The sequence below is a fragment of the Heterodontus francisci genome, chromosome 19, assembly GCF_036365525.1.
Source record: "Heterodontus francisci isolate sHetFra1 chromosome 19, sHetFra1.hap1, whole genome shotgun sequence".
Lineage (NCBI taxonomy): Eukaryota > Metazoa > Chordata > Chondrichthyes > Heterodontiformes > Heterodontidae > Heterodontus > Heterodontus francisci.
This window is the reverse complement of record NC_090389.1, coordinates 16600508-16627023: the sequence shown is the minus strand read 5'-3', so window position 1 is coordinate 16627023 and position 26516 is coordinate 16600508. Positions and strand designations below refer to the sequence as shown.

Genomic DNA, 26516 nt, shown 5'->3' with positions numbered 1-26516 from the left:
AGCAGTTCATGTAGTGCTGAGAGTATAGCAGGCTTGGCACTCTTGATTATTTCAGGGGTAATGCTGTCCTTCCCAGGGCTTTTCCGCTGGCTAGAGAATCTAGAGAGTCAGAAACTTTAGGGACTTTCAAACGGCTTTTAGATAGGTATATGGATAAAGGAGAATGATGGGGTATAGATTAAATTGTCCTTGACAGAGGACAAGGGATCGGCACAACATCGTGGGCCGAAGGGCCTGTTCTGTGCTGTATTTTCTATGTTCTATGTACCCCAATTTTAACTACCCCAATATTAACTGGGATAGTTTTAGTGTGAAAGGAATGGAGGGAACAGAATTCTTGAGGTGCATTCAAGAGAATGTTTTTGGCCAGTATGTAGCAACTCCAACAAGAGAGGGCGCAGTTCTGGACTTGGTTTTAGATAATGAAGTTGGGCAGGCAGAAAGAGTGGCAGTGGGAGAGCATTTTGCTGGTAGTGATCATAATTCACTTAGTTTTAACATAATTGTGGAAAAGGACAGAGATAGAACAGGAGTTATAGTTCTCAGTTGGGGTAAGGCCAGTTTTACTAAGCTAAGTGATTTAGCAAAAGTGGACTGGAAATAGCTACTTGATGGTAAATCAGTGTCAGAGCAGTGGAGGCATCCAAAGGGGAGATTCGGTGGTTCAGAGTAAACATGCTCCCACAAACAGGGTGGAACGGCCAAAGTAGAGCCCTCGGATGTCAAGGAACTTACAGGGTATGATAAAAGCAGAAAAGGGAAGCTTATGTCAGACACTGAGAACTAAATACTACAGAAAGCTTAGAGGAGTATAGAAAGTGGAGGGTGAAATCAAAAAGGAAACTAGGAAAGCAAAGAGAGTGTGAAGGAATATTGGCAAGTAAAATCAAGGAGAACTGGAAGATGGTTTATCAATACATTAAGAATAAGAGGATAACTAGGGAAAGAGTAGGGCCAATAAAAGACCAAAAAGGTAACCTATGTGTGAAGATGAAAGATGTGGGTATGGTTCTTAATGAATGCTCTGCATCTGTCTTCACAATGGAGGGAAACGATGCAGACATTGTAGTTAAGCAGGAGGAGTGTGAAGTATTGGATGTGATAAACACAGGGAGAGGGGATTAGCATCTTTGAAAGTGGATAAATCACCAGGGCTGGATGAAATGTACCCCAGGCTATTAAAAAAAGCTGGGGAGGAAGTAGCGGAAGCTCTGACCATCATTTTCCAATTCTCACTGGATATAGGTGTGGTGCCGGCGTATTGGAGCTCTGCTAATGTTGTACCTTTGTTTAAAAAGGGAATGAGGAATAGACTGAATAATTATAATCTTATCAGTCTAGCCTCGGTAATGGGCAAATTATTGGAATCTTGTGTGGGACCTTATCAAAAGCTTTCTGAAAATCTAAATATACTACATCCACCAGTTCCCCCTTATCTATTCTGCGAGTTACATACTCAAAAAACTCCAACAGGTTTGTTAAACATGATTTCCCTTTCATAAATCCATGTTGACTCTGCCCAATCCTATCATTATTTTGTATGTATCTTGTTATCACATCCTTTGTAATAGATTCTAGCATTTTCCCTACAACTGATGTCAGGCTAACAGGTTCCCCGTTTTCTCTCTCCCTCCTTTCTTAAATAGTGGAGTTACAATTACCACCTTCCAATCTGTGGGAACCATTCCAGAGGCTATAGAATATTGAAAGATGACCACCAATGCATCTACTTTGAACATCCGATTTAGGAGCAGGAGTAAGCCACTCGTCCCTTCGAGCCCACTTCGCCATTCAATAAGTTCATGGCTGAATTGATTTCTCCACATTTCCACCTACCCCTAATAACCTTCCACCCCCTTATCAAGAATCTATCTATCACTGTCTTAAAAATATTCAAAGACTCTGCTTCTACTGCCTTTTGAGGAAGAGAATTCCAAAGACTCACAACCCTCTGAGAGAAAAAATTTCTCTTCTTCTCTGTCTTAAATGGGCAACCCCTTATTTTTAAACAGTGACCCCTAGTTCTAGATTCTCCCACGAGGGGAAACTTCCTTTCCACATCCACCCTGTCAAGACCTCTCAGGATCTTATATGTTTCAATCAAGTCGCCTCTTACTCTTTTCTAAATTCCAGCGAATACAAGCCTAGCCTGTCCAATCTTTCCTCATAAGACAGCCCACCCATTGCAGGTATTAGTCTAGTAAATCTTCTCTGTACTGCCTCCAATGCATTTACATCCTTCCTTAAATAAGGAGACCAGTGCTGTACACAGTACTCCAGATGTGGTCTTTCCAATGCCCTGTATAGCTGAACCATAACCTCCCGACTTTTCTATTCAATTCCTAATTACATGCTGTACCTGCATACTAACCTTTTGCGATTCATGCACCAGGACACCCAGATCCCTCTGCATCTCAGAGCTCTGCAATCTCTCACCATTTAAAAAAACTATGCTTTTTTATTCTTCCTGCCAAAGTTGACAATTTCCCACTTTCCCACATTTATACTCCATTTGCCAGGTCTTTGCCCACTCACAACCTATCTATATCCCTTTGTAGCCCTCTTGTGTCATCTTCACAAGTTACTTTCCTACCTATATTTTGTCAGCAGCAAATTTAGCAACCATACCTTTGGTCCCTTCATCTAAGTCATTTATATAAATTGTAAACAGTTGAGGCCCCAGCACTGTTCCCTGTGGCACACCACTCATTACATCTTGCCAACCAGAAAATGATCCATTTATGCCTAGTTTCCTGTTAGCTAACCAATCTTCTATCCATGCCAATATGTTCCCCCCTGCAATAACCTTTGATGTGGCACCTCATCAAATGCCTTCTGGAAATCTAACTACATTATATCCACTGGTTCCCCTTTATCCACAGCACATGTAACTCCCTCAAAGAACACCAATAAATTGATTAAACATGATTTCCCTTTCACAAAACATGTTGACTCTGCCCGATTACTTTGAATTTTTCTAAATGCCCTGCTATACCGTCTTTAATAATAGCTTCGAACATTTTCCCTAGGACAGATGTTAAGCTAACTGGCCTGTAGTTTCCTGCTTTCTGTCTTTCAACATCAGGTCCAGGGGATTTATCTACTTTAAGCCCCACTAATTTCTCTAGTGCTATTTTATTTACCAACATTTATGTGCCAATATTAATATGGTAGCACAGAACTTGAGTATAGCTGAAAATAGAAACAGGTTGTCGAAGCTTTTCGTCTTGCACTCTTCAGGATAATTTGCAAGAACACCAATGTAAGGGAAAACAACAACTTTATACTGTATGAGAAGAGAGTGCTGATTGGTTGGCACGTGAACTCTGATTGGTAGAGGCATGGCCATGGAGATTGCACCAGTTAACGGTGACTGGAAGTTAACTGCCAAGCAGTGTTTGAAATTTAAACCAGTCAGCTTGACTCTGATTGATCAAGGCATTGCCCTGAGGAATAAAGCACTTATTTTGTTTAGCTGAAACAGGCGCAATGTTTGTACACGTTCTTTCTGTCTGCAAAGAACAGGGCTCTGTGTATTAATATATGTAGCTTCCAATATGCACAAATGCGCCATACTGCAAGCCATACTGACAATCTCAAATTGGTTGTCAGCGTAATTCTTAGCACACTGTGGATTATTTAGCAAATGTTGTGCAATCGCGGAATCACAACAAATGTTGGACACTGATGAGATTTGCAAGCACAGGCTGGTTGGGTATGGCCTGTACCTTGCCCGTTGCGAACAGCAGAAGAAACATGTTGTTTGATACAATCTGCCAGTCTTTGGGAGGTACGGCCTATATACCTAGCATCACACTGGCATTGAAATTCATACATCACATTACTCATTTGTGTCACAGGCAGGACGTCATTTTGGCTTGATGGCAGCATCCTGTTAATGGCGAACACCGGACGTGTAGCTACTGCATAGTAGCAGTGTGAAACCACTTGCTTCACCTGTTGTTCAAATTTTTAAGATACGTTACCCTTCCAGGATAATTTGAGGTAGATTGGGCACTTTTCAGGACCAAAAATGATGGCCTTAGGCCTGTTCAGAAGTTTGCATAATATACAGCGTGAAATGATCTGATCAGGGTAGCCATTGTCACGCAGGATGTCTTTGATTCGCCCTATTTCAGCATCAAGCTTGCATGGTGAGAAAATGGCTCGGGCCCTATTTAGAAGGTTGCCAATGTGAGAAACGTAGCCCACTTGATAATTTACACCAAGTCAAACTCTGAAGAAGTAAGTTTATTTAACGTTCTTGCAAGATCGGGTGTCCTACAAGCAGGCACACCGATCAACATATTCAGTTCATGTTTATACAATACAAATCCATTTGTCCACGCCTTTATTTTACATTCTTGGTTATAACATATTATGACACTAACCTATCCTATGGTTGCTACAGTCTCCTCCTCTGTTTACTTCTCCCCCTACTCTAACTTTCTAGCCCCTAACTCTTGTTTTTGTTTTACCTTATTTGGCTCTCCATTGTGTGTTTTAACTTGCAGCTGTCAGCCTTTATCTTAGTGGAGCAGTTTCTTATTCACTACATCCTTTGTTCTAACTCTTGCTGTTTCTCTTTGATCTGCCTAAGCACAATTTTTAAGTGATGTACTGTCCCAAGGTCTGTACTTGCATACCCTTATCAATTCTCTTTGTCAGTGATGTACTGTCTTAAGGTCTCCACTTACATATCCTTATCAGTTCTCTTTTTCAGTGATTTCATTATGTTGTGCACAAATGACTTCTTGGTAACTTTCCACAAGCTGTAGAAACAACATTTCAGTATTTCTTATTCTCACAATTCCCCCTTTTCTTTTACTTAATACTTTTTGTTTTCTACATACTGCGGAGGGTTCTCATATGTCCTCTCAAATCCTCTGAGCATTATTTCAGCCGCCTTTTCAATGTCTGTATTTCCGTTGATTCTATCCACTTTGTCATTACCTAACAGGTACATACTCTCTTCCTGGCCTCTTTGTATTGACATCTGCTTCGTCAAAGCTGTCTCAATCAATCGCTGTGTCAGCCCTCTTACACAAGGAATAATACAACATCCGATGGCTATTAGTATTCTGACAACCATGATCAAGGAGGTAAAAACCGAGATTATCATGCCTTTCCATTTTCCAAACCAGGATTCAAGCCACCCCGTCAGGGAAGTGTCTGCTCCTGAATTTTCAGCCATCTCCTCTGCTAAAGTTGTTAACCCTTGCAGTGCTCGGGTGATTGAAGCATCGGGTGCTGTGTTATTTGGGATAAATGTGCAACATTTCCCTCCTAACATTATACACACGCCTCCTTTTTCTGCTAAGATCATATCTAGAGCCAGTCGATTTTCCCAAGCCATTCTACTAGTGGCATCTAATTGTTCAGCTATACCTTTTACCGCATCTCTAGTATAATTTATAAATCTTTGTTGGTTGTAATAAATATAATTTATCCAATCTACATTTTTGTTAATAGTGACCCACCAAAACAAAGACTCGAAACCGGCGGTTATTTGGTTTCGGGCCTTGAATTCATCAGGTACCCCTCTTGGGACCCCTATGGAATCCAAGTACACCTGGTCGTCAAAAGAGTTCGCTATCGCTTCGCTTTTACCCCTTTCCCTCGTTATTATCTTTTGTTTCTCAAATGCCAAGGTGAATGGTATTGCCAATTGAACAATTGCGCACGTCCCCTTCCACTGGGAGGGTAGGGTCTGTCTCAGGATTTTCCTCCGCAATACCACCATAAATCCGCTCTGGGAACATTCAATGATGAGTAGTTCCCTCCCCTGACTCTTCCAGTTACATCCTCAGTCTCTATGCATGACTTCAACTCTCCCATATTTCTGGTTAGCTCCGCACCGTGTCGACGTACGCATGATGTGTGATTCGCACTGGTGGCTAAAAATGAAGGGGGAGTCCTTGAATCTTCTTTCTCTAGGGGAGGGAACATTATTGACAAGGATATGCAAGTTTGAATACCCCAAGCCATCTTATCCTGATATAGGGCTAACATGCATTCCATGCCCTTTCGGTCACGCTCCCACCCCAGCGGGAAAGGTACTACTTGAGCTATCGGTCTACCAGATGCACAAGCATAGCAATTGTTTTTGTTCAAACTTTTTACAGTATATTTTATCCATTCTACCCAGGCATTTGTGTCCCCGTAACCGGTTTCTATCTCAATTGTCTTTCTCAAGTCTTTTACCTCTATTATTTTTACTATGTTAGGATCATTATGAGAGGTCCCTTTTAGTTTGTTAGATGGTTTACCAGTCTTATCTATTGTTACCTGAAAACAACATTTTAATTCACCTTTCTTTTTCCCTTCTCTAACTGTTACTCCAAACACCTTGTTGTCTAATTGGAAGTGGGTACTTTTGATTTGTCGTTCTTCTGTTATTGAGCCATTCCAATGGCGTTGGATGGATATTCCACCAGTCGTTTCTGTCCACTCGGTTCTTTTTATTGTCAAATATATAGGGTTGCATTCCTTATCTGGACAATCTGGGCCTGGTTTTATGGGGCTCTGGTGAATGGATATAATTGGTGGGAGTGGGTCTCCTGTTAGTAGTCCATCCCCATAATAATGGAGGGACTCCACATAATAATTTCTTTGGTTATGTATGCCCCCACATGGGATTAGGAAACATAAATCTACTTCTATCACCTGAGGGTCCTGGCTCTTGGGGATTTCAATTTGGGTAACCCATGGAATCTGTGTACCGTTGTCCCCGTCAGTTCCGTCCCACATTGTTATTTTTCCCATTACTGGGATGACTAATGCTACATACAAAAACATCCAACCCATTTTAATCTGGTTCTGTTTTCCTGGCTGCTTTCGAAAAGAAAGAGAGAGAGAAAAGGCACACAATATTACAGACAGTATTTCCGCGCTCGCGCCACTATATAAAAAAAAAAGTTCGTTACTCAAAGTCTTTTTAGCTTTATTTTCAATGGTTCTTCTGTTAATTCGGTTGCCCAAGTTCCTTCCTCGGCCGGGGGTTGTACCGGCCCCTTGATTCTTGTGTTGTGGGTCCAACCTCTTTCTGCCGTTCTTATGGCTGTTTCAGTGGTTAGGAGAGTCTGGTATGGTCTTTCCCAGTTCAGTTGTAGTTTAGTCTCTTTCCACGATTTCACCAGAACCCAATCTCCTGGTTGGATCTTGTGCACTGCAAATTCGAGAGGTGGTGTCTGTGCTAACAGGCCTTGCTTCCTGAGGAATGACAATGAGGAAGACAACGCCAGTATATAGTTCTTGAAACGAATCTTTAGTTTCAAAGGTTGGCATCTTGCCCTGGTTCCCATATAGGGTAATCCGAATACCATTTCATAGGGGGACAGTCCCACATCTTTTCTAGGGGCTGTCCGAATTCTGAGTATCGCTATAGGTAAACATTTTGTCCAGGGTAACCTTGTTTCAAGTATCAGTTTGGACAGGTGTTTCCTTAAGGTCTGATTCATTCTTTCCACCCGCCCTGAAGAGGGAGGGTGCCAAGGGGTATGGAAGTCCCATTGGATTCCCAATCCCCTAACTATTTCTTGTAATAGCTTCGAGGTAAAATGACTTCCTTGGTCTGAAGTGCTGTGGCTGCCACAGCTTGCACACACTCTGGCCATCCCTTTTAGCTATTTCTTTGTGGTTTCTGCCACTTAAAATCAAAGCTCAGCAAAGCTACTATTCCTAACTTGGCTATATTTCCCATTAAGCATTGTGCAATGCCTTTCTGCTCACTTCCACATTCCCCCCCTTTTATCATTCTATGATAACCTTCTGTCTCTACTGATCTTCTTTTGGGCCTCCTTATCTCGAGAGACAATGGATACGCGCCTGGAGGTGGTCAGTGGTTTGTGAAGCAGCGCCTGGAGTGGCTATAAAGGCCAATTCTGGAGTGACAGGCTCTTCCACAGGTGCTGCAGAGAAATTTGTTTGTTGGGGCTGTTGCACAGTTGGCTCTCCCCTTGCGCCTCTGTCTTTTTTCCTGCCAACTACTAAGTCTCTTCGACTCGCCACAATTTAGCCCTGTCTTTATGGCTGCCCGCCAGCTCTGGCGAATGCTGGCAACTGACTCCCACGACTTGTGATCAATGTCACACGATTTCATGTCGCGTTTGCAGACGTCTTTATAACGGAGACATGGACGGCCGGTGGGTCTGATACCAGTGGCGAGCTCGCTGTACAATGTGTCTTTGGGGATCCTGCCATCTTCCATGCGGCTCACATGGCCAAGCCATCTCAAGCGCCGCTGACTCAGTAGTGTGTATAAGCTGGGGATGTTGGCCGCTTCAAGGACTTCTGTATTGGAGATATAGTCCTGCCACCTGATGCCAAGTATTCTCCGAAGGCAGCGAAGATGGAATGAATTGAGACGTCGCTCTTGGCTGGCATACGTTGTCCAGGCCTCGCTGCCGTAGAGCAAGGTACTGAGGACACAGGCCTGATACACTCGGACTTTTGTGTTCCGTGTCAGTGCGCCATTTTCCCACACTCTCTTGGCCAGTCTGAACATAGCAGTGGAAGCCTTACCCATGCGCTTGTTGATTTCTGCATCTAGAGACAGGTTACTGGTGATAGTTGAGCCTAGGTAGGTGAACTCTTGAACCACTTCCAGAGCGTGGTCGCCAATATTGATGGATGGAGCATTTCTGTCTACTGATCAACTTATATATGATTATATATATTCACTAGGATTATGTGGATCTATTTACTCAAATAACATTTAAACAGTATAATATAAAAGCAAATATAAAAAAACTCAGCAACTGCTGAATCAGAAGGGTAGGCTGAGCCACCCTCTAACAAGGGGGTGTGTATTAGCCTGGTCGGTATGTTTTTCATTCTAACTTTTCCCTAGGATTGTCATGTCTGGGTGATAAGAAGAGTGCTGTTGAAGTACAATGTCTCTTTCTCTCTTTCTCTCTTTCTCTCTTTCTCTCTTTTTCTCTTTTTCTCTTTTTCTCTTTTTCTCTTTTCTCTTTTCTTTCTCTTTCTCTCTTTCTCTCTTTCTCTCTTTCTCTCTTTCTCTCTTTCTCTCTTTCTCTCTTCTCTCTCTCTCTCTCTCTCTCTCTCTCTCTCTCTCTCTCTCTCTTTCTCTCTCTTTCTCTCTCTTTCTCTCTCTCTTTCTCTCTCTCTTTCTCTCTCTCTTTCTCTCTCTCTTTCTTTCTCTCTCTCTTTCTCTCTCTCTCTCTTTCTCTCTTTCTCTCTTTCTATTTCCCCCCTCCCCCCCCCCCCCCGGCAAGGCCAAGTTGCCTCTGCAGCCCTGAAGTTATGACGTCATTTCTGATAAGCTGTCCCTCCCTGCAGCACTGAAGCTAGCTTGTTAGCAATACATGACTGATTAATTGTTTCATCTTAAATGTTCCCATGTAATTCTGTTCTTAAAAATTCTAAAATCTAAATTCTGTTCTCACAGTCCCCCCTTTGATTCTTCAAAACATTTTTAAAAATCAATCCCTTGATCCCACCTAGGTGCCTTTAATGGTCTCTATTTGTCTAAAAACAGCCTTCAACACCCAGAGGGGTCGCACTCAATACGTCGCCTGCTTGTGCCATAAGAGGGGCCTGCGGTAACTCTGTAAAGGCATAAGTTTTGCAGGGGCTTCAACTACTTGTTTACAACAATGCCTTTTACTATCAGATTTCTAAGGTCTTTCATCTGGCCCCTATGGCCGATATTATTGTTCTGCCACTGCGGGTCTTGATTAGGGTATTTTTGTTCAGCTGGTTCGTTTCCCCCTACCCCGGGAGGGTTTTCTCTTTCCCAAATTTTCAGGGGTCTTCTATGAGGACTTTCATTTCCTTTTTACACACTCTTACCTCTCCTGACGTTAATGGTGCACTAACAAATCCAATTTCATTATTTCCTATTGGTACCTCTCTCAAGGGCATCATTGTCTTAGGAGACTCTCTGTCTCTATCGTCATCGTTATCGTCGGGTTTAGGGGTGGTCCTTCTTGCTGTCCTTAGATCATATTTGGGTCTTTTCCTCCTTGGTTTTTGACTCTAAATCCCAATACTCCAACATCCGTCCCAATGGACTTTCTGGAGGGATGTTGCCGGCAGACTTTCCTTGTCTCCCATCGTCTTCCTTTTTAGACGATTTATTTCCCATGGTTAACTGAAGGGTCTTGTACCCTACGGTATTCACCTCCTAGCTGAAGGGTCTTATACCTTACAGTATTCACCTCCTAGCTGAAGGGTCTTATACCTTACGGTATTCACCTCCTAGCTGAAGGGTCTTATACCTTACGGTATTCACCTCCTAGCTGAAGGGTCTTATACCTTACGGTATTCACCTCCTAACTGAAGGGTCTTATACCCGGCAGTATTCACCTCCTAACTGAAGGGTCTTGTACCTTACGGTATTCACCTCCTAACTGAAGGGTCTTATACCCGGCAGTATTCACCTCCTAGCTGAAGGGTCTTGTACCTTACGGTATTCACCTCCTAGCTGAAGGGTCTTATACCTTACGGTATTCACCTCCTAACTGAAGGGTCTTATACCTTACGGTATTCACCTCCTAACTGAAGGGTCTTATACCCTACGGTACTCACCTCCTAGCTGAAGGGTCTTATACTGCCCCACAGTATTCACCTCCTAGCTGAAGGGTCTTGTACCCTACGGTATTCACCTCCTAGCTGAAGGGTCTTATACCTTACGGTATTCACCTCCTAATTGAAGGGTCTTATACCATACAGTACTCACCTCCTAGCTGAAGGGTCTTATACTGCCCCACAGTATTCACCTCCTAACTGAAGGGTCTTGTACCCCATGGTATTCACCTCCTAGCTGAAGGGTCTTATACCTTACGGTATTCACCTCCTAACTGAAGGGTCTTATACCATACAGTACTCACCTCCTAGCTGAAGGGTCTTATACTGCAGGACTGTAAAATTCACTCCTCAAGGACTTTTGGTACTTAGAAGGTCTTATCCTACAGTTAACCATAAGTCACCAAGATAATACTTAAAAGTCGTTTTTCTTACCTTGGTCCGTGCACGGAGTTGCCTGACTTCACGTGTACCTGCCGCACTAAATACTCGTTCAGAGTGACTTCCCTAGGATCGTTTTCAGTCAATTACTCGGGTCCGCTACCAACGAGAGAAACGAGACCGTTTTTAAATTAACGGGACGCGTCTTCTTGTCTGTCGTCGGCCGCGGTCCCGGCAATGATGAAGAGATCCCGGACGAGCCCCCAATTGTGAGAAACGTAGCCCACTTGATAATAATTTACACCAAGTCAAACTCTGAAGAAGTAAGTTTATTTAACGTTCTTGCAAGATCGGGTGTCCTACAAGCAGGCACACCGATCAATATATTCAGTTCATGTTTATACAATACAAATCCATTTGTCCACGCCTTTATTTTACATTCTTGGTTATAACATATTATGACATTAACCTATCCTATGGTTGCTACAGTCTCCTCCTCTGTTTACTTCTCCCCCTACTCTAACTTTCTAGCCCCTAACTCTTGTTTTTGTTTTACCTTATTTGGCTCTCCATTGTGTGTTTTAACTTGCAGCTGTCAGCCTTTATCTTAGTGGGGCAGTTTCTTATTCACTACATCCTTTGTTCTAACTCTTGCTGTTTCTCTTTGATCTGCCTAAGCACAATTTTTAAGTGATGTACTGTCCCAAGGTCTGTACTTACATACCCTTATCAATTCTCTTTGTCAGTGATGTACTGTCTTAAGGTCTCCACTTACATACCCTTATCAGTTCTCTTTGTCAGTGATGTACTGTCTTAAGGTCTCCACTTACATATCCTTATCAGTTCTCTTTTTCAGTGATTTCATTATGTTGTGCACAAATGACTTCTTGGTAACTTTCCACAAGCTGTAGAAACAACATTTCAGTATTTCTTATTCTCACACCAATAAGGCCAATCTTATAGCGCGTGGAACTGTAAGAATCCCAGTGGAGGTAGGTTTACGGTAGACTGTGGTAGAGAACCCATTAGCAGATTTCCCAACTAGTCCGTCGAGGAAAGGTAGCTCATTTGACTGCTCCATTTCAAAGGTGAATTTGAAAGCAGGATGGAGCCCATTAAGACGTGTAAGGAAATTATTGCATGCAACGCGGATTCAAATATAGCAAACATATCATTTACATATCAGAAATATGCAAGAGATAGGAGGTTGGGTGTTATTCCCTCAAAGACACATTTCTCATGGAACCTAACAAAGATGTTTGCGAGAGCTGGGCCTAGAAGGGATCCCATGGCAACACCATTTATTTGGGCATACATGCTGTTGTTAAAATTTACCTCAAGTGCATGAGTTGCCGAGTTCATAAGTTCAATGAGTACTGATTTACGCAATGGTGGCGGATCTAGATTGCCATGATATAGTGCTGCAGCACAAATATCTATGGCTTGCTTAAGTGGTACATTGGTGAATAGGTGAGCAATGTCAAGTGAGCACATAGACACGGCATTGCTATTGATATGCAAGTCCTGTATGGTCTTCGCAAATGTGAAGAAATCCTTCACCGTTAATGCGGAGAACTTGCTCAAAACTGGTTGTAACAATTCGCCCAACCATTTGGCCAATTCATTTTGTGCGGCTCTTGCAAACATTTTTGTTGGGTTCCAGGAGAAACATATCTTTGAGGGAATGACACCTAACCTCCTACTTCTTGCATATTTCCGATATGTAGATGATACGTTTGATATATTTGAATCCGCAGCTACGTGCAATAATTTCCTTACGCATCTTAAGGGGCTCCATCGTGCGCTCAAATTCACCTTTGAAATTGAGCAGTCCTTGCCTTGACGTACTAGTTGAGAAATCTGCTCAGGGGTTCTTTACCACGGTCTACCGCAAACCTACCTACACTGGTCAATACGCGCGTTGGGATTCTTACAGTTCCACGCGCTATAAAATTGGCCATATTGGCAACCTCGTAAATAGGGCCCAAGCCATTTGCTCACCATGCAAGCTTGATGCTGAAATAAGGTGAATCAAAGACATCCTGCGTGACAATGGCTACCCTGATCAGATAATTTCTTGCTGTATATCATGCAAACTTATGAACGGGCCTAAGGCCATCATTTTTGTCCCAGTCTACCTCAAATTACCCTGGAAGAGTCATGTATCCCAAACATTTGAACAACAGGTGAAGGAAGCTAGCTGGTTCACACTGCTATTATGTAGTAGCTACACATTTGGTGTTCGCCACAAACAGGATGCTGCCATCAAGCCAAAAAGATGTCTTGCCTATGAGACAAATGAGTAATGTGATGTATGAATTTCAATGCCAGTGTGATGCTAGGTATATAGGCCGAACCTTACAATCCGCCAGTCTTTGAATCAAAGAACATGTTTCTTCTGCTGTTCACAACGGCCAAGGTAAACGCCGTACCCAACCAGCCCATGCTTGCAAAACTCAAAACACAGTGTCCAACATTAGATGTGATTCTGCGATTGGACAACATTTGCTAAATAATCCACAGTGTGCTCAGATGTACGCTGACAACCGATTTGAGATTGTCAGTACGGCTTGCCTTTTGATGCATTCGCACGTACTGGAAGCTACATATATTGATACACAGGGCCCTGTTCCTTGCAGATAGAAAGAAAATGTACAAACATTGTGCCTGTTTCAGCTGGACAAAATAAGTAACAGTCATTTGCTGTAAATGCCTGCTCAGGTCAGGAAAAAGAACCCAACCCGAACCCAACCGAACTACAGCAGACCCGTGCCCGAGCCCGACCAGACCTGAGCCCGAGCCTGACTCGGCCTGACCATCCCTTTACTTACCTTCCTGACACTGAACCTGCAGCGCATGCGTGATGACGTCACTCGCTCACTGCGCAGACTCCGTTTCGTCTTGGACTCCCAGCTCAGGTAAGTTTTTAAAATTTCAGTACTTACCAGCAGAGCACTTACCATTTGTGTCCGGCCCGGCCCGACCCGACCCCGAAAGCTGGACCCGGATGAGGGGCCTGACCCACCCCGAACCCCGACATATGTCGTCGGATCCCGTTGAGTTCGGGTCAGGTAACAGGGCTTTAATTCGCTGTTTCGTTCCTCAGGGCAATGCCTTCGCCAATCAGAGTAAAGCTGCCTGGTTTAAATTTCAAACAAAGCTTGGCAGTTAACCGTTAGTCACCGTTAACTGGTGCATTCTCCATGGCAATGCCTCTACCAATCAGAGTTCAGTTGTCAAGCAATCAGCACTCTCTTCTCATACAGTATAAAGTTGTTGTTTTCCCTTACATTGGTATTTTTGCGGATTGTCCTGATGAGTGCAAGACAAAAAGCTTCGACAACATGTCTCTACATGTCTCTATTTTCAGCAATATTCAGTATTACTATCTTGCAGTTCCTCGTTTACACCAGTTCCTTGATTCTCCATTATTTCTCGGAGGTTTTTGTATTTTCCGCCGCGAAGACAGACATGAAGTATTTGTTTAGCTTCTCTGCCATTTCCTTATTCCCCATTATAAATTCTCCTGACTCTGTTTGTTTTTGCTAATTTTTTCCTTTTTTGATAAGGTAATTAAAAAGGCATATGGAATCCTTTCCTTTATTAGCCGAGGCATAGAATACAAGAATAGGGAGGTTATGCTGGAACTATGTAAAACATTAGTTAGGCCACATCTTCAGTACTGTGTGCAACTCTGGTGACGTCATTATAGAAAGGATGTAATTGCACTCGAGAGGGTACAGAGGAGATTTACAAGGATGTGAGGATGTTGCTAGGACTGGAAAATTGTAGCTGTGAGGAAAGATTGGAGAGCCTGGGGTTGTTCTCCTTGGAACAGAGCAGGCTGAGGGAAGATTTGATTGAAATGTACAGAATTGAGTGGGGCCAGGAGAGAGTGGATGGGAAGGGCCTATTTACCTCAGCAGTGGTCAGTGCTTAGGGACATTGATTTACAATGATTTGGCAGAAGGATTAGAGGGGATTTGAGGAAACAATTTTTCACCCAGAGGGTGGTGGGGGTCTGGAACTCACTGTCTGAAAGGGTGGAGGAGGCATGTGGCCTCATCTCATTTAAAAGGTGCCTGTATGTGCATCTGGAGTGCTGTAACCTGCAGGGCTATGGACCAAATGTTGTAAAGTGGGATTATGCTGGGTAGCTCTTTTTTCCAGCCGGCAAAGACATGATGGGCCAGGTGGCCTCTTTCTGTGCTTATAAACTTTCTGTGATTCTAAGCAACGTTTCCATTGCCTGTTTCACTCTGGAGGAGCCCAGCAGTACTCTCCAGAGTGTGGGTCATGATCGTGCACAACCTCGCCTTCATGAGGGCACAGCCTTTGCCCCAAGGTATACAGAGGAGGAGAAAGCATAAAGAGGAGGAAGGGAGAAAGCAACCAAAACATGCCTGGGCTGTCATGATTGGCTTATCCAACTGCAGTATCAGTGAAAGCAACCCCAATTTACCATTCAACAGCAGTCCCACACCTTACCTTACCTCTTACTGTCCATCACAGTGTCCTGTTTGTTAATTCCAGAAAGCATGTAGAATGATGATACTGGAACCTATCTTTATTTTATTTATTTAGAGATACAGCACTGAAACAGGCCCTTTGGCCCACCGAGTCTGTGCCGACCAACAACCACCCATTTATACTAACCCTACAGTAATCTCATATTCCCTACCACCTACCTACACTAGGGGCAATTTACAATGGCCAATTTACCTATCACCTGCAAGTCTTTGGCGGTGGGAGGAAACTGGAGTACCCAGCGAAAACCCACGCGGTCACAGGGAGAACTTGCAAACTCCGCACAGGCAGTACCCAGAATTGAACCCAGGTCCCTGGAGCTGTGAGGCTGCGGTGCTAACCACTGCGCCACTGTGCCGCCCTACTCAGTTTCGCATTTATTGTAGAGAGTAAAAAGATTACAAACATGTAGCTCCTCATTCAAAACTCTCCACCAGTCTCAGTAAATGTCTCCTACATTTAATTATGCCTACATGACCCTGGTGTATTTTCTCCAGCACTATCTATCCCCGGAGTGACTCTGGAATCACCAATCTCTTATCGTATACCAAAATATCATCCACTATTGTGAAGTGTCTTCTGTGTTCAAAGATTTTCATCCTCTTTCCACTAGGATTCTGTTGTGGCCAACCTTGCTTGCAATATTGTCGGACATAGATGCATTCTTTATCTTGCATCTGCCTCTGATGAATTTATTGGACTGAAATAGGAAGTAGAAATTCGTTAATGGCTCTCGTCTTTTGTGGGTTTGCCATTATGCCGCTACTGCTGACAATGTGCCCTAAAAAACGAATGGATGTTTTTGAAAACTCAAACTTCTCATTAAGTGTTAGGCCTTCATCCTGCAGATGATTCAAAACCGCTCTAACCCTTAGATTATGTTCTCCAATGGACTCTCCATGAACAAAGATGTTGTCCATATGGCATATTACACCTTCAAGGTCCTGCAGAATATTCAACATAGTCGTCTGGAATATTTTCAGTACTCACATGATACCGAATGGTAGATGGTAAAAACAAAATCTTCCAGAGTAATGAAGTTTGACAAATAACCTTGACTTCTTATCCAATGGAGCTGGCCAAAAGCCACTATTCACATCAAGCTTCATAAACACAGTACTTTTGGATAACTTTTCCAAGCTTGCGTCCACTAAGCACATTGGATGGACTTCTCGTGCCACAGTCTTATTAAGTTAAGTCTACACAAATATGAAGACCACCATTAGGTTTAGGAACAGTAACTGGTTCTGTAACAGGAGAAATGACTCCCATCCCGGCCATGTTTTCTAGTTGATGTTGGACTTGCTTCATTAGTGGGTGCGGAATCTTCCTAGGCATGAAAAGACAAAAACTGATTTACCATCTTTCCGCAATGTTATACTATATTCGGTCTTCTGTCTCCCTCGACCAGTAAATAATTTCAGAAATTCCTCTTGGAAGTGACTCCCGGATTCTTGTTGCTTAACTTCTACTTTCTTTATAAGATGAAGTTCAGTATAAGCTCTTCTACTTAAGAGAGAGAATTTCTGATTTTTTATAACATACAATATTTCTAATATTTGCTTGTACTGGAGTGTTGCCTGTAGCTTCCCCTTTACTTCAGGTTCAAACCCTCCTGGGACACGTAACTGAGTTTCTGTTGGTTGCAGAAAATGTGTTGATAACCATGGCTGTTTGTCTGATACGACCGTTACACTTACTCTGGTGTTGAGTTTAAAATTAGTGATTTGTCCGGTGACATATATATCTGCAGACCAAAATGTCTGACTAGGATCATTGATCTCACCAAAAAAGTGTTTTAATTGCTCTTCTGACGGAGGTTGTTTAACTTCGTTAACCACTCTATTCTTGAATGCTTTTTCTTTAGAACTTGTGGAAGTAGATATTTTAATTTGGCACATTTTACCAAAGTGCCCTATTTTCTTACAGTGGAAGTATTCTGCTGTGTTTGCAGGACACTGTTCGCGCCTGTGGCTACTTCTGGCACCACATCGCTGCAGTGTTTAATGGCGCCTTTTGCTTCCTCTTCTCCCCCTCAGTGTATCTTTTTTTCTGGTGCATCTTTCACAGTCCTCTGGTTAAGGAACTGTATGGTTGCTGGTGGTTTCCTGAACCAAGGTCTTTCTTCACCTCTCAGGATTGCTCTGTTGTCCTTCCGGACCTCTGCTTGTCTCTCAAATTGAATAGCTTTGTCCAGGGTGAGGTCTTCTTCAGACTGCAATAAATCTGATATGGATTCATCAGCAATACATACTACAATGTGGTCTCTTATTAATTATGCTTTAAGGTGTCTATATTTCCATCCTTCAGCAAGCCTGTATAGGTCGTTGATGAAAACATCAACAATTTCATCCTGTATCTGTATCCTTCTGTTGATTTTGCTCTTTCTTAAATCTTATTGCTCTGCAAGTTGAAATAAGAATCAAAAGCTTTTAAAACTTTATTGAATTTGGAAGATAACGCATTAATACCTTGTCTTGCAATAACATCATCTGCTATAGCCCCAATTAAAGGCCTGCTACCCGACCCGAATCCGACGGGACCCGACAGCATGTGTCGGGCTCAGGTCGGGTTGGGTTGCACTTCCGGGACTGGCATTCAGACTCGGGTCGGGTCGGACACGCTTTTGACTTGAAAGGTAATTTTGTTACAGTTATTTTAAGCTTGTGCAGATCAGCAACAAAGTGAAAAATGGAAGGTAAGTTAACTGATGGTCAGGTCGGATCCGGGACAAAATGGAAGGACTCGGGTCGGATGTGGTTCTGCCGGGCTCTGGTCGGGTTTTCTTTTGCAGACCCGAGCAGGCCTTTAGCCCCAATAGCATACAATAAAGTATTAACTCGTTCTGCTCCAGACTGGCTGTCCAATTTGGAAGCAATTCTGAGAAACCCTTTTTGCCAGAGTGACCAATTTTGGATTTGATTTGGTCCTTCCATGTGTCCAAATCTTTCTGGAATTGAGAATTTAAGCTCCATTGCTTCAATTTGTTTCACTTTCACTTTTGTGTTTTTCCTTCCAGTATCAAAAGTCTTCCACGCTGCTTCGACTCTGCGCTGATTCCTGCTATGGCCATTGTTTCTGCCTTTAAAATCTCGCCGCTAGACTAAGGATTACTTCCCTCCTTATTTCAAACTCCATTTTATAGCATTATTGGTATACTCCTTTAACTCCCTTCTTGTAGTCAGTCGAGTATTTGCAGCCTCATTGCTTGCTTTTTTTTTATCGCTCTGGATGCCATGTGTAATGGCGCAGACTTCTGACCAGCCCTCACCAGGGACTTTCCCAAAGCTGCCTGCCTAGTACCGTTATGGACGGATTTTTTACCCTCTTTCAGCGTTGCTCACCAGATCCTTGAACTTTGCTTCGTTCTCCGACTCGAAGCCTGCGCTCGCTGGACCGGATTCCTACCGCCGATTCCCCAACTCTCTGTGTCTGGAGCTCTAGAGCTTTTCTCCAGCCTCCTCGCGAGTCCTGCAGTTTTGACACTTTTTCAGGTCAGCCCTCTTTAAATTCTTTCAAATTCTTCTTCTGGGTGTAGGATGGTAAGAACCCCTGTTGATCTCGATTTCACCGCTGATCACCATATAATGTATGTTTGTTTGGTACACTGCCACCTTTATTAGTCTATCTTAGAGAGGTTCTTTAGTCTGGAGTAGTTGGAACATTATCATTTTTTAAAGTATAACTATGTACATCTTCATACTAGTTAGAGTGACTCCTCAAAAGCCACACTGCATCTAGCTTCCAGTCTCTCACATGTGATCTCTTACATCATCATGGTAGGAGGTATTCTTTACACTCTCTCGAGATTAACCCTTTCAGACCCTTATACTGCAGTTGTGGGGATGCACATCGTGATTACGGAGAGCATGGAGGTGGGGAGAGATTGCGGGGAGCAGGGTAGAGCGAGGAGGCAGGCGGCGATTGGGGGGTCTTGGTGATCAGACAAGGGAAGGAGGTAAGCTTGTTGGGCCCGGAGAAAGCCACTCCTGCCCCTCCTTGCCCACAGGCATTGCTCTAAAGGCACTGTAAAGGACCTTACGGATCTGGCTCTTATCTCCTTTTACGTGCCAGGCTTCCCGAGGCTAGAGAAACTCAGCTGAAACCAGTTATAAAAAGAGCATGTAAAAATGGACAGGTGCGGAAGCACTAGAGAACGTGCAAACAAGATTTACAAGGATGGTACCGGAACAAAGAGATTACAGCTATTGGGAAGGATTGAACAGGTTGGGGCTTTTCTCTTTAGAAAAGAGAAAACTTAGAGGTGACCTGAGAAAGATCCTTAACATTTTGAGTGGACTGGACAGAGTAGATTTGGAGATAATATTTCCATTTGTGAGAAAAACCGAAACTAGTGGCCATAAAATACAAAATAGTTATGAATAAATCTAATAGGGAAATAAGAAGAAATTTCTTTACACTGAGAATGGTTAGCATGTGGAACTCTCACCTAAACAACATCAACTTGCATTTATATAGTGCTTTTAACATAGGCAAATGTACTAAGTTGCTTAACAAGAGTGTTATCAATAAAAATTGGCAGATGTCTAAAACCTTGATCAAAGAAGTATAGAGAGGCAACAAAATTTAGGAAGGAAATTAAAGCGCTTAGGGCCAAGGCAGCTGAAAGCACAGCTGTCAATGATGGGGTGATTACAATCAGAAGTGCACAAGATGTTTGTATTGGAGGAGCACTGCAATCTCAAATGCTTATAGGGCTTATAGAGATTGCAGAGATTGCAAGAGACAAAGCCAGAGTGGGATTTGAAAAAAATTGAGGTTTTTAAAATTGAGACATTGTTGGACCGGTAGTCAGTGTCGGTCAGCAAGCACAAGTGTGATGGGTGAACGAGACTGGGTGTGAGTTAAGATCCGACAGCTGCTTTTGGATGAGCACAAGTTTATCTTGGGTAAAGATGAGGCCAGCCAAGAGAGCATTGGAATTGTCAAGTCTATTCAGGAAGTGGTTGAGGAAGTGGTGGAGGCCAGTCATCTCAGCCTTTAGGACATTGCTGCAAGAGTTTTTCAGGGTAGTGTCCTAGGCCCAACCATCTGCAGCTGCTTCATCAATGACCTTCCCACCATCATAGATGGGGATGCTTAATAATAATTGCGCAGTATTCGGTACCATTTGCAACTCCTCAGATACTGAAACAATCAGTGCCCACATGCAGCAAAACCTGGATAACATTCAGGGTTGGGCTAATAAGTGGCAAGTAAAATTCACTCCATGCAAGTGCCAGGCAATGACCCTCTCCAACAAGAGAGAATCTAACCATCTCCCCTTGATGTTCAACAACATTACCATAGCAGAATCCCCCACTATCAACATCCTGGGAGTTAGCATTGATCAGAAACTTAACTGGATCAGCCATAGAAATACTGTAACTACAAGGTCAAGTCAGAGGGTGGGAATTCTGCAGCGAGTAACTCACCTCCTGACTCCCCAATGCCTATCTACCATCTATAAGGCACAAGTCAGGAGTGTGATGCAATACTCTCCACTTGCCTGGATGAGTGCAGCTCCAACAGCACTCGAGAAGCACGAATTCATCCAGAAAAATGCAGCCCGCTTGATCGGCCTCCCATCCACCTTAAATATTCACGCCCTCCGCCACTGGCGCACAGTGGCAGCAGTGTGTACCATCTTCAAGGTGCAATAACTCGCCAAGACTCCTTCGACAGCACCTTCCAAACCCGTGACCTCTACCACCAGAAAAACAAGGCCGCACCCACCAGCAGGTTCCCCTGCAAGTCCCACACCATCCTGACTTGGAACTATTTGGCCATTCCTTCACTATCGCTGGGTCAAAATCCTGGAACTCTCTCCCTAACAGCACAGTGGGTGTATCTACAACACATGGACTGCAGCGGTTCAAGAAGGTGACTCACCACCACTTTTTCATGGGACATTGGCACCAGTTCTGGGACAGGAAGGAACTGTACCAATTGGAAGGGCTCCACTTGAACTGGCATGAGATCCATGTCCTAGTAGAAAGGGTAAATAGGGAGGTGGCAAAGGCTTTAAATTAGTAAGTTGTGGGAGGTATCTAAAGGAAATGTAAGCAGCCCAAATGTAGAGAAGTAGGAAATGATAATATAGGAAAGAATAAATTAAGGGAGGACATTAATGGCAAGGTAATAAATAGTTATAGAACAGGAATCTGAAAAGATGGTTAAACATAAAGTGAGAGGAAATCCTAGTAAAATGAGTTAAAATGTCTGTACAGCAATGCACACAGTGTCTGTAATAAAATAAGTAATTGGAGGCAATCGTGCATTGAGAGGAACCAAACATTGTAAGAATTACTGAGACATGGCTACAGAAAAATCAGGTCTGGGAATGAAACATTGCTGAGTGGAATATATTTTGAAAAGATAGAGAAGGAAAACGGGGAGATGGAGTAGTTGTCCTTGGTAGGGATAACATAATGGTAATAGAGAAAAGGGACGCAGCTATCAGCAAGACAAAAATAGAATCCATATGGATAGAGATAAAAGATAATAAAGGATCAATCACCCTAATAGGTGTAATTAACAGACCACCTAATAGTGGAAGGGAAATGGAGGAAGAAATATGCAGACAAATTAAGGAATTGAGTAAAAAACAGAGAATAATAATCCTGGGAGAATTTCAACTACCCTGACATTAATTGGACAGAAGAGGTTGGTAAAGGGGATAACGGAATGGAGTTCCTACAATATCTATAGGACGCCTTTCTCACCCAGTAAAAAGCCCAACAAGAGATTTGCTATTGAATCCAGTAATGGGGAATGAACCAAAGCAGAGAGAAGTAATAGTAGGGGGACAGCTAGGCAAAAGAGATGATAATATAATACGCATGAAGATTATAATAAAGACATAAGTATGATTGGAGAATTGATTAATTTTCATGAAGTGACAATGTAAACCATGGTAGTTTATGGATTTTCTGACTCTTTCTCATTCTGGGCTCACCCCCAAGATTCAGAAATCTGCCAATTATTTGTAACCCTTTCAGACTAGCATTCTTTTACTGCTTACAGGTCTTGCAGACGTTGCAATAAAAATCCGATCAATGGTTGAGGGATTTAAGCCATACATCCCACTGATTCAAGCACTCCGGAATCCAGGCATGCGAAACAGACACTGGGAGATAATTTCAGAGCAGATCCAAATAACAATCAAGCCAAAGGCTAACCTGACATTTGCACGGTGTTTGGACATGAATCTTCAAGATCACATAGAGGCCATTGCCAAGGTAGCAGAATTAGCTGGAAAGGAGTATGCCATAGAACAGGTAGGTATCTCAGGACTTTCAGAAACCATTTTGGTAACTTATACTAGGTTAATTCACAAAATAGAATGTTGTGGTATCAGTCAGAATTTAATATGCTGAATTAGGAATTTGGTTCCAATCCCACAGCCAAAAAGTTGTAGTTATTGAATGTGCAATCAAATGCAAAAAGATTTAGATGCACTAGGGCAATGGGCCACACAATGACAAATTGTTACTTGGAAAATGTAGGGCTGGATTTTATGTGACGGGGACCCCAGCAACAGGCTGGAAGGTGGGGGTAGCGGGTGGGGGGGGGGGAGCGTGACCCACCTTGGCCCTTGATCGGACCCCTGGCCAAATTCAATGATGGGCAGATAATTAACTTAAGGGATAAGATCCCACCCCAAGAGCTGCCAGCCAGACAGAGGACTGGCAGCTCAGCAGTACGAGCAGCACCACTGGGACCGGTGGCCACTTCTGGTCCTGGAGGAGGCAACTGGGTAGGGTCTGGGACATAAGTTTAAACTATGTAAGGGTAAGAATAGACGGGATGATATGCAGTTATTCATTTCCCAGAGAGTAGTGAGCTTCTGGAAGACGTTACCGGCTGGTGTGGTGGGTACTCGCTCTCTGCATGCCCTCCAGAAGAGGCTATACCAGTTCTTTACTGGGACAGCGATAGCATCATATTGGAGGTAAATGTCTTTATAGAAAACACTTGGTACTTGGTCCCAGAGAGGGAGACAGCGAGACCAGTGAGCAGTTTATGAGAACCGTGGCAGGAGGTGAGAGAGAGAACTGGAGCAACAAGCAGTTTAAAAGAGCGGCGGCTGGAAAGAGAGAGAGAGAGAGGGTGAGGGCGGGACCAACGAGCAGCAAACCGACTGCGTAATCAGTGTGACATCACAGGAAAACAGGTAGTTGATTGGTGAGTATTTTTCTCATTCATCTTTCAAAACTTTAGTTTTGTAATTTTAGTAATTGTAAGATTTTATTAGCTGTAGTAAGGTTTAATAATAGTAGTACAGCTTATTAGATTGGCTGGGAGTTCTTACTGTTACTATTGGTAAAGTGTATTACTGTTGGTGAGGTTATTAATATTATTGGTAATGTTTTGGTATTGGTAGGGTGTACTAATAGTGGTAAAGTAGATTAGTATTGGTTAGGTTTATTATTAGCAGTAGTAAGGTTATTATTACTATTGGCAAGGTTTATTACTATTGGAAGGGTTATTAGTATTAGTAGCAGCAGGGTTTATTAGTAGCAGGGTTTAGTTGTAGTACCAAAGTTTATTATCTAATAGATAAAGGAATGACAGTGTTGCTGCAGCCTCTGCAATGCACATCCTGTGCTATGTGGGAATTCCAGGATGCTTCTGAGGGCCTGGATAACCATATGTGTGGGAAGTGTCATTAGTTGCAGCAGCTTGACCTCTGGGTTTCGGAACTTGAGCAGCAGCTGGCATCACCGCAGAGCATCCATGAGTTTGAGAGTTTCGTGGATAACACATTTATAGATGTGGTCACCCCACAGCTAAAGAGCATGCAGGCAGAGAGGGAATGGGTGACCACCAGACAGTCAAAAAGAAACAGGCAAGGAGTGCAGGAGACCCCTGAGTGCATATCACTCTCCAACAGGTGGAAAATGATGGTTCATCTGGGGAGTGCAGCCAGAGCCAAGGCCATGGCACCACGGGTGGATCAGCTGTACAGGGGAGCACAAGAAAGATTGAAAGAGTGATAGTGATAGGAGATTTGATAGTCAGGGGAATAGACAGGCGTTTCTGTGGCTGCAGATGTGAATCCAGGATGGCGTGTTGCCTCCCGGGAGAGGCGGTGGCATAGTCACTGGACTAGTAACCGAGAGCTCCAGACTAATGCTCTGGGGACATGGGTTCGCATCCCACTAAGGCAGATGGTGGAATTTGAATTCACTTAATAAATCTGGAATTAAAAGCTAAGTCGAGTGGTGACCATGAAACCATTGTCGATCATTGTAAAAACCCATCTGGTTCAGTCATGTCCTTCAGGGAAGGAAATCTGCCGTCCTGACCTGGTCTGGTCTACATGTGACTCCAGACCCACAGCAATGTGGTTGACTCTTAAATGCCCTCTGAAATGGCCTCGCAAGCCACTCAATTGTATCAAACTGCTCCAAACTCAAAGAAAAAGAATGAAACCGGACAGACCACCTGACATTGACCGAGGCACCAGAAACGACAATGACAAACCCAGCCCCGTCAACCCTGCAAAGTCCTTCTTACTAACATCTGGTGGTTTGTGCCAAAATTGGGAGAGCTGTCCCACAGACTGGTCAAGTAATAGCCTGACATAGTCATACTCATGGAATCATATCTTGCAGACAATGTCCCGGACACCACCATCCCTGGGTATGCCCTGTCCCATCAGAGGTGGCAGCACAGTGGTATCCAATCAGGAGGGAGTTGCCCTGGAAGTCCTCAATATTGAGTCCGGACCCCATGAAGTCTCATGGCATCAGGTCAAACATGGGCAAGGAAATCTCCTGCTGATTACCACCTACTGTGCGCAACCCCCACCCCCCCACCCCACCTCGGCTGATTAATCAGTGCTTCTCCATGTTGAACACCAATTGGAAGAAGCACTGAGGGTAGCAAGGGCACAAAATGTACTCGAGGTGGGAGACTTCAATGTCCATCATCAAGAGTGGCTCGGTAACATCACTACTCACTGATCTGGCCAAGTCCGAGGTAGTGAGGAAACCAACAAGAGGAAAGAATCTACTTGACCTCGTCCTCACCAATCTACCTGTCGCAGGTGCATCTGTCCATTACAGTATTGGTAAGGGTTATTGCCGCACAGAAATCCCATCTTCTCATTGAGGGTACTCACCATCAGGTTGTGTGGCGCTACCACTGTGCTAAATGGGATAGATTTCAAACAGATCTAGCAACTCAAAACTGGGTATCCATGAGGCGCTCTGGGCTATCAGCAGCAACAGAGTTGTATTCAACCATAATCTGAAACCTCATGGCCCGGCGTATCTCCCACCACCATTACCATCAAGTCGGGGGACCAACCCTGGTTCAATGAAGCATATAGGAGGGCATGCCAGGAGCAGCACCAGGCATACCTAAAAATGAGGTGTCAGCCTGGTGAAGCTACAACACAGGACTACTTGCGTGCCAAAAAGCGAAGGCAGCATGCAATAGACAGGGCTAAGCAATCAGGCAACCAACAGATCAGATCAAAGCTCTGCAGTCCTTCCACATCCAGTCGTGGATGGTGATGGACAATTAAACAACTGACAGGAGGAGGAGGCTCCACAAATATCCACATCCTCAATGATGGCGGAGCCCAGCACATCAGTGCAAAAGACAAGGCTGAAGCATTTGCGACCATCTTCAGCCAGAAGCGCCAAGTGGGTGATCCATCTCGGCCTCTTCCTGAGGTCCCCAGCAACACAGATGCCAGTCTTCAGCCAATCCGATTCCCTCCAGGTGATATCAAGAAACAGTTCAAGGTATTGGATACTGCAAAGGCTATGTGCCCTGACAACATTCTGGAAAGAGTACTGAAGACTTGTGCTCCAGAACTTGCTGCACCGCTAGCCAAGCTGTTCCAGTACAGCTACAGCATTGGCATCTACCCGGTAATGTGGAAAATTGCCCAGGTATGTCCTGTGCACAAAAAGCAGGACAAATTACCTCCCTATCAGTTTTCTCCCAATCATCAGCAAAGTGATGGAAGGTGTTGTCAACAGTGCTATCAAGCGGCACTTGTTCAGCAATAACCTGCTCACTGACGCTCAGTTTGGGTTCTG

At 43.6% G+C, this 26516-nt stretch overlaps 1 protein-coding gene across 1 annotated transcript in view; it reads left to right on the top strand.

Annotated features, from left to right (window-relative positions):
- Positions 1 to 26516, top strand: part of dnah1 (dynein, axonemal, heavy chain 1) — a 697254-nt gene that overhangs the window by 136727 nt on the left and 534011 nt on the right. The window contains exon 20 of the mRNA XM_068051405.1: positions 22483 to 22736. Within this exon, the coding sequence (XP_067907506.1) occupies positions 22483 to 22736 (254 nt within the window). The remainder of the gene's footprint in view (positions 1 to 22482; positions 22737 to 26516) is intronic.